Source organism: Marmota marmota, unplaced genomic scaffold (genome assembly GCF_001458135.2).
Source record: "Marmota marmota marmota unplaced genomic scaffold, marMar, whole genome shotgun sequence".
NCBI lineage: Eukaryota > Metazoa > Chordata > Mammalia > Rodentia > Sciuridae > Marmota > Marmota marmota.
In genome coordinates, this window is record NW_026000241.1 from 19,939,083 (window position 1) to 19,951,654 (window position 12,572).

General features: G+C 37.1%; 1 protein-coding gene across 5 annotated transcripts in view; it reads right to left on the bottom strand.

The window, feature by feature from the left end:
- The window catches only part of Cnot10 (CCR4-NOT transcription complex subunit 10), a 71,800-nt gene that overhangs the window by 23,749 nt on the left and 35,479 nt on the right, over positions 1 to 12,572 (bottom strand). For 3 of the 5 annotated variants that reach the window (XM_015489541.2, XM_048795497.1, XM_048795494.1), the window contains 3 exons: positions 12,033 to 12,154; positions 9,471 to 9,647; positions 8,288 to 8,368 (listed from right to left, as the gene is read on the bottom strand). In XM_015489541.2, the coding sequence (XP_015345027.1) occupies positions 8,288 to 8,368; positions 9,471 to 9,647; positions 12,033 to 12,154 (380 nt within the window). The remainder of the gene's footprint in view (positions 1 to 8,287; positions 8,369 to 9,470; positions 9,648 to 12,032; positions 12,155 to 12,572) is intronic. The other 2 variants (XM_015489542.2, XM_048795495.1) reach the window with 1 other exon arrangement.

The following is a 12,572-nucleotide window of genomic DNA, read 5'->3' on the forward strand; positions in this document are numbered from 1 at the left end:
GGGGGGGGGGGGAAATCTGAGTTTCAAAATTTGTTTCAAATACTTTCTTCATTAAGGATTCTACTTAAATGCATACAATGAGGGCTGGGGTTGTGGCTCAGTGATAGAATGCTTGCCTAGCATGTGTGAGGCCCTGAGTTCGATCCTCAGCACCACACAAAAATAAATAAATAAAAATACTGTGTCCATCTACAACTAAAACATATTTTTAAAAAGGCATATAATATATGTACTACAGTATTATTTGTAACAGCAAAAAATGAAAACATTATGAATTGTTAAACATAAAGGAATGCTATATAAATGTCATTCCATATAATGAAATTCTAGGAAGCCAAGAGAAAGAATAAATCAGAGCTTTGTACTGACAATCTATAAAGATATAAAAAAAACAAAACAAAACAAACAAACAAAAAAGTATAAGATAAGAGTCTATCTCTAAAAATAAAATGGCTAGGGATATAGCTCAGTAGTAGAGCATTCCTGGGTTCAATCCCCAGTACTCCCCACCCTCACTAAAGACATACTGTCAAACAGAAAAAAGAGGTACTAGAGTAATGTGAATGCTATATAATTATTAGTGTTAAAAATACCACTACATGGGGCTGGAGTTGTGGCTTGGTGGTAGGGCACTTGCCTAGCACATGTGAAGCACTGAGTTCGATTCTCAGTACCACATAAATGAATAAATAAAGATATGTGTTCACCTACAACTAAAATTACTTAAAAAACAAAAACAAAACCATGGCGGCCTGCTGCCGCAGGAGGAGGAAGAAGAGAAAGAGGAAGAGTACCAGCAACAGCAGAGTCACCAGCAGAGAGCCACTGTTCATTTGTGAAGGAGGACCATGCTGCAGTCCCCATCTACCAACAAGTGGCTCTCGTGGCCTGCTTGGGACACTGCAGCCACCTCCAGAGCACCCTAGCAACGTGTTAGCCTCCACCTCTGGACAGGGCCTCGAGGCAGCAGCCCACCGCAGCACTGCATACTCCAGTGTTGCCCAATGCCACTGCACCACCTGCCCTCTCGGCCCCATCTCTGAAAGTAGTTACCTCCATCTTGGGACATCTCTCCCAGCATCTTGGGTTACCTCTGCTGCCGCCACCACCATCTTTAGTTGGGACAGCTTCCATCTTAGGACACCAGCTAGGGCCTGGAAGCCTAACATCAAGATACTCACAAGTTTGATGCTGCCACTGACACCAATAGGGATGTGGCCACTTCCATCTAGAGACAACAGCCAGGACCCGGAAAACCATCACCAAGGATCCTGCAAGCTTGGTTACACCAGAGGTATCCCTGCTAGCCTACTTCTCTTGATTCCTCTTTCACTCTTCCTAAAATCTAATAATACCTCTATATTCTCACCTCCTACCTCATAAACCCCACATCCAATACTCCCCCCAGCTCTTTGTCCACCATTAGAAACTATAGACCCCTATGCAAACCTATTTATATTGTAGATATTATCCCAACACATCATTTCTGGTTATTGTGACAAAACTGTAATTGTCTAAATAGGAGCTATTTGATTTAAAGCTGCATATTATTTGCACTGGGTGCTGTGAATATTAATCTCCCCCTTAAAGGTGAGGTACTGGTAACCTGCAGACACTACAAGATTATAGAGTAGAAAATGTAGTACCTCAGATCCGAACTGCTAGTAAGGAAGACACATGGACAACATGAAAAAACAAGGGAAGAAAGTGCCCCAAACAAACCAAGATGCTGCAATAACAGAATCCATTGACAGCGCAGTAGACAGAGTTCAGAATGTACATAATTAAAATGATCTGCAAAGCAAAGAATGATATAAGAGAGCAAATACGGGTAATAAATGATCATGCCAACAAAGAGATAAGAGAACAAAGACAGGTAGCAAAACATTACTTGTCCAGAAAGAGTTTCTGAAGCAAACAAACAAATAACAACCCAGAAATCCTTGAAATGAAGTAAACAATAAACCAAAGAAAAAATTTAATAGAAAGCATCATCAACAAATTAAATCACCTGGAAGACAGAACCCTAGGCAATGAAGACAAAATATATAATCTTAAAAACAAAGTTGACCACATAGTGAAGATGGTAAAAAAACAATGAACAGAGCCTCCAAGAATGGGATAACATGAAAAGACCAAGTCTAAGAATTATCAGGATAGAGGAAGAGGAAGGCACACAGATACAAACCAAAGAAATGCACAATCTCTTCAATGAAATAATATCAGAAAATTTCCCCCAAATGAAGAATGAATTGGAAAATCAAATACAAGAGGCTTATATGACACCAAATGTACAAAATTACAACAGATCCACATCATAATGAAAATTCCTAGCACACAGAATAAGGATAGGATTTTAAAAGCTGCAAGAGAAAAGTTTCAGATTACATATAGGGGGAAACAAATTCGGATCTCAGCAAATTTTTCAATCCAGATCCTCAAAGCTGGATCCTGGAATAACACATACCAAGGTCTGAAAGAAAATGGATGCAAACCAAGAATCTTATATCCAGCAAAATTAAGCTTAAGATTTGATGATGAAATAAAAACCTTTCCACGATAAACAAAAGTTAAAAGAATTTACAATGAGAAAGCCTGCACTACAAAACATTCTTGGCAAAATATTCCATGAGAAGGGAATAAAAAACAACAATGAAAATCAGCAAAGGGAGGACCTACACTAAAGGAAAAGTCAAGAGAAACCAAGTCAAGTTAAAAACCAAAAAATAAACCAAAACGACCAGGAATACAAATCATATTTCCATAATAACCCTGAGTGTTAGTAGCCTAAACTCATCAGTTAAAAGACAGACTGGCAGACTAGATTTTTAAAAAGACCCAAGGCCAACTCATTCTAAATGGAGAAAAATTGAAAGCATTCTCTATAAAAACTGGAATAAGACAGGGATGCCCAGTCCTTAAAATTCTAGCCAGAGCAATCAGACAGATGAAAAAAATTAAAGGGATACGAATAGGAAAAAGAACTCAAACTATCATTATTGGCAGAGGACATGATTCTATATTTAGAAGATTCAAAAAATTCCACCAGAAAACTTCTAGAACTAAGAAATAAATTCAGCAAAGTAGCGGATATAAAAATCAATACCAATAAATAAAATGCATGTCTATACATAAGCGATAAATCCATTGCAAGAGAAATTAGGAAAACTATCCCATTCACAATAGCCTTAAAAAAACAAAAATAAACAAACAAACTTGGGAACAGATCTAACAAAAGAGGTAAAAGACTTCTACAATGAAAACTACAGAACACTATAGAAAAAAAATTGAAGAAAACCTTAGAAGATAGAAAGATGTCCCATGCTCTTGGATAGGCAGCATTAATAAATGAGCAGCCAATCAACTTACAGTTTATTTATTTATTTTTTGAGTTTTTGTTTCATACCTCTAATAGAGGTGTGAAAAAGTTCTAGGTTCAGTTGAAGTTCCTGATAAAGAAACACAACTGAGATTTCTTTTCAGTGATAAAATCTGCATATTTGTATTCAACAATGCAAGTTCCTCCTTTTTTGGCTTAATGAATATCATTTATTCGGCATGAAATCTTTATACTATATGTTCCACATGTTAAGAATAAATAAATGCACATCAAATCTTGGTTTAAAAAAAATTTTCAAGGTGGCCATACTACCAAAAGTGTTTATAAAGATTTAATGCAATTCCAATTAAAATCCCAACAACATTCTTCATAGCCTATTTAACAAATGGTGCTGGGAAAACTAGAAATCCACATGTAGCAAAATGAAACTAAACCTCTATCTCTCACCCTGCAGAAAACTCAACTCAAAGTGGATCAAAGACTTAGGTACTAGAACAGAACCCTGTGCCTAATAGAAGAAAAAGGAGGCCCCAATCTTCATCATGTCAGCTTAGGATCTGACTTCCTTAACAAGACTCCTAAAGTGCAGGAAATAAAATCAATAATCAATAAATGGGATGGATTCAAACTAAAAAAACTTCTTCTCAGCAAAGGAAACAAACAATAATATGATGAGAGAGCCTAGAGAATAAAAAAAAAAAAACAAAACAAAACTTTACTACATTCAACTCAGAACACTAATCTCCAGGATATATAAAGAACTCAAAAAAACCCCCAAAACCAAATAACCCAATCAATAAATGGGCTAAGGAACTGAACCCTTCACAGAAGAAGAAATACAATCAATCAAAAATGTTCATCATCTCTAGCAATTAGAGAATGCAAATCAAAACTACTCTAAGATTGCATCTCACTCCAGTCAGAATGGCAATTATCAAGCATACAAGCAATAGTGTTGGTGAGGATGTGTGTGTGGGGGAAGTACACTCATACATTGCTGATGGGACTGCAAATTGGTGCAATCACTATGGAAAGCAGTGTGAAGATATCTCAGAACACTTGGAATGGAACCACCATTTGACCCATCTATCCCACTCCCCAGTTTATACTCAAAGGACTTAAAAATCAGCATACTACAGTCATGCAGCCACATCAATGTTTACAGCAGCTTAATTTACAATAGCTAAACTATGGAATCAACCTAGATGCCCTTTAACAGATGAATGGATAAAGAAAATGTGGTACATATACACAACGGAATATTACACAACTTTAAAGAAGAATGAAATTATGGCATTTGCAAGTAAATGAATGGAACTAGAGAACATCATGCTAAGTAAAATTAGCCAATCCCCAAAACCAAAAGCTAAATATTTTCTCTGATAAGTGGATAGTGGGGCGGGGGTTAGAGAAGAATAAAGGAACTTTGGTTTGTGTAAAGGGGCTTGAGGTGGGGGAGTGGGGCTGTGGGGCTGGGAAGGACAGTAGATTGAGGCAGACATTATTACCCTCATATACAAGTATGATTACACTACTGGAGTGACTGTGCACCATGTACAGCCAGAGGAATGAGAAGCTGTGCTCATTTGTGTACAATATGTCAAAATGCATTCTACTGTCATGTATAACTGATTAGAAAAAGAAAAAAAAAAAAAGAACAGAAAAACTACTACACAATGATAATTGGGATAGGAATGAGAAATATCACCAGGATATACCTGAAATCAGTCAGTGGTTGGGCACAGTGATGTACTCCTATAATCCCAACAACTGGGCAGCTGAGGTAGGTGAATTGCAGTTGGAGGCCAGTTTCAGAAATTTAGCAAGACACTCTTTCAGAATAAAATATAGAAAGAATTGGGCATGGTGACACACACCTGTAATCCCAGTGGCTTGGAAGGCTGAGACAGGAGGATCACAAGTTCCAAGCCAGCCTTAACAATGTTGAGGTGCTAAGCAACTCAGTGAGACCTTGTCTCTAAATACAAAATAAAATAAGGGATAGGGACATAGCTCAGAAGTAGAATGCTTCTGGGTTCAATCCCCAGTACCATAAAAAGGAAGTAAAAAGCCAGTCAAATGAATGCCCCTCAGTGGAGAGAAAACAGAATCTGTACAGAACGAGATATACTTCTTACTGTGTAACCTTTCTATGCTACTACTGTATTTGGATTTTAAAAAAAATTATCATTTAAAAAAATACATTTATTTTATTTACTTATTTTTATGTGGAGCTGAGGATCAAACCCAGGGCCTCGCATGCCCTAAGCAAGTGTTCTACCACTGAGCCACAACCCCCAGCCCCTGTATTTGGATTTTTAAAAGACCTGAACATCATGAATTTTTTTTTTTTTTTTAATATTTATTTATTTTTTTTTTAGTTATCGGCGGGCACAACATCTTTGTTTGTATGTGGTGCTGAGGATCGAACCCGGGCCGCACGCATGCCAGGCGAGCACGCTACCGCTTGAGCCACATCCCCAGCCCCAACATCATGAATTTATACAGAAGAAATTTGACTGCTTTTTAAAATCAATCATATTTCACTCACAAACAACATTCTTCTACTGTATATATATATATTTTTTTTGTCACTATTTTACTGGTAATTTGTCACAGTATTTTAAATTTCTTTCTTTTTTTTGGTACTAGGAATTGAACCCAGGGTTAATCAACTACTGAGCCATATCCACAGCACCCCCTCACCCTCCTTTTTTGGAGACAGGGTCTCACACTAAGTTGCTTAGAGCCTCAATAAGCTTTGAACTTGTGATCTTCCTGTCTCAACCTCCCAAACTGCTGGGATTATAGGCATGCATGCACTATCGTGCCTAGCTCACCTTTTTTTTTTTTTTTTTTTTTAGTGCCAGGGATTGAACCCAAGGTCTTGCCCATGCTGGATAGGTGCTCTACATTCCCAGGCCCCATCTCCTTGCTATCTTATAGCTCATATAAGAAGTAAAAATTCAACCTGTAATCCCAGAAGTGCAGGAGGATGAGGCAGGAGGACTGCAAGCTTGAGGCTAGCCTGAACAACTTAAGTGAGACCCTGGTCTTTTTTCTTTTTTTTGGTGGTGCTGGGAAGGAACCCCTGAGCCTCTTGCATGCTAGGTAAACATTACCACTAAGATACACCTTCAACTCCCCTCTGCTTTAACCTTTACAAGAAAGTAACTTTGAAACAACCAATTTGCTTTTTATTTTCTATTTCTGCTTTCCTTAGTCCTTTTCCATCTATAAAACCAATCTCCCTTGCTTGGATCATGGGAATACTCTATTTTGTAGAATGAGATGTTGACTAATTCTAGAATTGGAAAAATAAAATTAACTAAATTTGTTGTAATTTTGCCTTTTTTTTTTTTTTTTTTTTTTAAACCTTTTCCTTTTTGGTACTGGGGATTGAACCCAGGGTGCTTTATCACTGAGCTACAGCCCCAGCTCATTTTTTTTTAAGGTATTAGAGACTGAATCCACGGGCTCTGTACCATCGATATCCCCAGTCCTTTTTTAAAATATTTTATTTAGAGACAGGGTCTTTCTTTCTTTCTTTTTTTTTTTTTTTTTTAAGAGAATTTTAATATTTATTTTTTTAGTTTTCGGCTGACACAACATCTTTGTTTGTATGTGGTGCTGAGGATCAAACCTGGGCCGCACACATGGCAGGCGAGCGCGCTACCGCTTGAGCCACATCCCCAGCCCATAGAAACAGGGTCTTTCTGAGTTGCTTAGGGCCTCACTAAATTGTGGAGACTGGCTTTGAACTCACAATCCTGTCTTAGCCTCCTGAGCTGCTGTGATCACAGGTGTGTGCTACTACACCCAGCTCCCAACTCAATAATTTTTTGAGACAGGGTCTTGGCTAAATTGCTTAGGGTCTAAGTTACTGAGGCTGGTCTTGAATGGGAACCCTCTGCCTCAGCCTCTCCAGTCACTGGTATTACAGGTGTGTCACCTCGCCCAACTTGCCTTGTCTTTTCACAAAAATGCTGCTATGTATTATGATTGGCTTCAAAAATAATATAAAAAAAATTTAAAAAATCCCAAGTTGTTGAAAAATAAATTTGCATATTTAAGGAAATCAGCTAATCCTAAACAAGTTTAAAAACCAAAGAAAAAGCAGGGTGTGGTGGCATAACCCTGTAATTCCAGGGATGGGGAGTTTGATCTCAAATTTGAAGTCAGCTTCTGCATTTAGCAAGACTGCTTAAAAATAAAAAAAATAAACAAATGTAGCTTTCTGATGAAGTGTCTGGGTTCCAATCCCAGTACCAAAACAACAACAACAACAACAACGGAAAGGTACCTAGCTCAGGCCTATAATTCCAGCTACTTAGGAAGTGGAGGCAGGAAGACTGAAAGTTCAGGACCAGCCTCAGCAACTTATTGAGCTCCTGTCTCAAAATAAAACACTAAAAACAAGGGCTAGGGATGTGGCTCTGTGGTAGAGGCTACTAGCATGATGGAGGATCTGGATTCGTTCCCCAGGACGATCCAAAATAATCAAAACCCAAAAGAAAATCACACTTAGGTATACAATAGTCTTATCTGTTAAATAACAAAGAGGGAAAAAAATATATATATTTTTTGGACTGGTGATTAAACCCAGGGCTACTTTACCACTAAGTTACATCTCCAGTCCTTTTTTGTTTTTTATTTTAAGACAGGTCTTGAATTTGTGATCTTCCTGCCTCAGCCTCTCAAATTGCACCACCACTCCCAACTGAAAAATATATCTTGACAGAAAAATGACATTTTCTATACAATGACTGTTAAATTAGAAACGGTGAAGGTCAGAAGCCAGTGCATCAAGGAGGCTGGAAAGCCTAAGAACATGCATCTGGTTTAACCCTTAAGGAATTTAATTCATGATTTTAACTGCAATAAAGTAGGTTCTAAAAAATGTGCTTGTTTCCATAGATGGAACACTCATTTTGTTTAGATACTCACTTTAAATTTTCTAATTCCTGTTTCCTCAATGGAGAAGAGGGTGGAGCTGCAATGAATTTGTCTCCATCATGGCTTTTACTGCTGAAATAAAGACAGGTTCTTAATTATGAAAAGAAACAACTAAATGTGATGTTTCCCTATCCCCACTTCTGTTGTTATAAAAAAGTATAAAAGTCAAAACATAGAAAATGTTTAGAAATTTGGTATGAGGTTTTTGTTTTTGGTGTTTAAAAATTTTTTTTTGTATCAGGAATTGAACTCAGGAGCACTTGGCCACTTAGCCACATCCCCAGCCCTATTTTGAATTTAAGAGACAGGGTCTCACTGAGTTTCTTAGCACTTTACTATTGCTGAAGCTGGTTTGAACTCAAAATCCTCCTGTCTCAACTTCATGAGATGCTGGGATTATAGGCGTATGCCACTGTGCTTGGCTAGTATGAAATTTTTTAAAGAATTTTTAAAAATTTATTATACGTTAAAGCTATGCTATATATCGGTTCCTTTTCCCTCGTACACAATGCCACTTAAAAAAAAATCTATACTATATAAAAGTAATTACTCAATATTTTCACATATTTTTGATTTTCAGCTTGGTTTTTTATCAATACAGCAGAACCAAACTCATTGATGGGGTAAAAAAGAAATCTCAAAATTCTGTTTCAAATTTTCTGTAAAAATCACTTAAAATTATAATTATATAAGTTACCATGTGTATAAAGCAGAACTTTATATAATAGTGTTTGTTACTACTAGATAAGCTCTTTTAATTTCTATAGTAGCACAATTTTTAACTTGTACTATAAAACTAGGAACAGATATTCTGGTGGTTAGTGGCTTATAGTATGTTAAGAGAAGAGTCAGAGGATAAAAAGAAATGAGAAATTTCAGAATTTAAGTATTTACTGTGATTAATGTAAAAATTTACTGTTCTGATAACCATGGTACTTCTTACAAATATCACTGTTAATGAACAGCTGTTTCTTTCCATTTTCTCTTTCAAGGAGCTCTACTTAGCCTTTCTCTCTTCTAGAAATATTAGAAACATAATCTCCTTTGTTATGGTTTAAAAGAGAATTCAGGAAATTCAGGCTGAAGATTTGGGGAATTTACCTAAAGAACAATGAGGCTAACTAAACAAAGCCTGAAGATATTTTGCTATGGGAGGTGACGGGGATTACAGTACCTGCAAGTTTCACTGCTCTCATTGCTTTCTGTGTTCCCTCCTAATTGACTACTATTTTTAGAGCCGTTTTCCTGCTTTGGATCTTGCTGTTCTTCAGGTAATAGCAACAAGGCATTTCTGAGACATATGGCTGCAAATTCCATACTGGCTACAGGAATGGCTGAAGACTGTCCATCACTTAAAAGAACAAAACCAAATTAGCTAAGTACATAGCATAAAAACAAATAAGACTTTTCTATTATTAGGAATAAAACCAATGAGCTGTGAGTGAAAACTCTGTCCTCTTTTCTTTCCTTTTTTGGCTTTAGGGATCAAATCCAGAGGTGATTTACCATTGGGCTACATCCCCAGTCCTTTCATTTTATGTTGAGGTTGGCCTCAAACTTTCAATCCTCCTGCCAGTCCTGGAAAAACTTTTTAAAAGCGGTTTAAAAAAAAAAAAAAAAAAAAAGCATTTAGTTTTTGCAAAGTCTAATTACTTCAGAAATAATTGCAACTCCAAATTGGAACCTTTATTCAAGTTACTTTTTTTTTGATACCAAGGATTAAATCCAGGGGCACTCAACCACTGAGCTAGCTACACCCCATGTCCCAAGTCCTATTTTGTATTTTATTTAGACAGGGAGACAAGGTCTCACTGAGTTGCTTAGTGCTTTTGTTAAGGCAGGCTTTGAACTTGTGATCTTCCTATCTTAGCCTCTGGAGCCACCGGGATTACAGGCATGTACCACTGTAGTTCAAATGAAGGCTGCACAGGTGAAACTTCCTATATTGCTTTGGTTGCTTTGTTCGTTAGTATATATTCCAAAAACTAGGAATTAGCTTTGAAGTATTTTCTTCCCCTCAGTGTCAGGGATGGAACCCAGGGCTTTGTACTTGCTAGTTAAGTGCTCTGCCACTGAACTATAGCCCCATTGCCTGAAAGTATTTGTTTTTATATATACATATATATATTTTTTCGAGACGGGAGGTACTGGGGATGAAACCAGGGGCATTTTTTTTTAATATTTATTTTTTAGTTTTTTTAGGTAGACAAAATGTGTTTATTTTATTTTTATGTGGTGCTGAGGATTGAACCCAGTGCCTCATACAATGGTAGGTGAGCACTCTACCACTGAGCCACATCTCCAGCCCTTTTTATTTTTGAGACAGGGTCTCACTAAGTTGCTGAGGCTGGCTTTGAATTTTTGATCCTCCTGTTTCAGTTTCTGAAGTTGATGAGTTTATAGGCATGTGCCACAGCACCCAAAAAGTATTTTTTCATTTTTTTTTGTTGTTGTTGTAGACAGACACAATACCTTTATTTATTTATTTTTCTGTGGTGTTGAGGATCAAACCCAGTGCCTCATACGTGTGAGGCAAGCACTCTACCACTGAGCAACAGCCCCAACCCAGTATTTACATTCTTAAGGATTAAATGAACCAGAGGCTGGGATGCATGCCTATAATCCCAGCAATTCAGGAGGCTGAGGCAGGAGGATCTCAGGTTTGAGGCCAGCCTTGGCAACTTAGAGAGATCTGGCTCAAAATAAAATCAAAAGGGCTGGGGATATTGCTCAGTGGTAGAGTACTTTGGGTTTAATTCCTAGTATGGGGGTTGGGAGGGGATGACACCACAGATAAACAAACAAAAACCAAAAAAACAACTAAAAAAGCACCACTGATAACCAGAACTATACAGTATTCATGAGGAAATGATTTCAGGGCCTAGTGCACACACCAAAATCTGTGCATGCTTAGGTCATTAGTGTAAAATAGTGTGGTATTTGCATATAACCTACAGACATCCTCCTATATACTTTAAATTATCTCTAGAGTACTTATGATATCTAATACAATATAAATGCTACACAAATAGTTGTTATACTATATTGTCTGGGCATAATGACAAGAAAGACTAGACTTGATCAGTATGGTTGCAATAGTTTCCACTGAATATTTTCTTTTACTTTTGCAATGCTGGGGATTGAACCCATGGCCTTGGGTGAGCAAGGCAAGCATTCTACCACTGAGCTACATCCCCAGCCCTCTTATGAATATTTTCAACCTGTGACTGGTGGAATCCATGGATGAGGAACTCACAGATGTAAAGTCATTGTGGAACCAATCCCCTACCTCCAGATATGGAAATGATTGTATGTAAAAAGAGATACCAAGATGCCCTCTTCTGGATAGTCTGAATAATGGCTCTGAATAGACTAATTTCTTAAAGCATCAACAATTTCAGCATGCAAGTATATAATAAACCAAAATCATGACAAGGTAGAGAATATTCATTATGGATCTATGTTTGGAGGGCTGTTTACTAAAACAGCAATAAAACTGAGTTACAAAGTAGTCCCTCCTATAAAATAGTTAAGTCCTAAGCATACTTCTATATGTAAGTACATTATATGAAATGAAATTAAGTATGCACACTTTCAGGGCTGGGGATAATATAGCTCAGTTGATAGAGTGCTTGCCTTGCTTGCACAGGGTTCAATCCCCAGCACCACACACATACACACACACACACACACACACACAAAAAAAAAAAGTATGCACACTTTGCAAAATACTTACTTGTATACTGTATTTTGTATGGACTGTGATGCCAGAACTATTTTACGATGATAACCTTGACCAACGATAGACTGTACAATTCCCTTTTTGCTTGGAAGACCTTTAGTTTCTTGTTCAGAACTCTACAAAATACAAATAATTTCAAATAAGTTTAAGGAAATTGTAAGATTTATAAAAAACGATCAGACACTTTTCACAGTTACTCTAAATTTAAGAAAGTTCTTAAGATCTGTCAGTGAGGATGCTTTTGGTGTTAAAGGAAGTGTGCCTGGTATTTGAGAAAAAAAGAGTACACGAGGATGAAAACCTGTGATATGTGCTATAATCTGTTAATATGATATTTGAGGCAATTCTATAGAAAAAAAGCCATTCAAGAATGACTTAAGGGGCTGGGGTTGTAGCTCAATGGTAGAGCGCTTGCCTAGCACGTGTAAGGCACTGGGTTCGATCCTCAGCACCATATAAACAAATTAAATAAACAAAATAAAGGTATTGTGTCCATCTACAACCAAAAAAAAAAAAAAAAAAAAAAAAAAAACT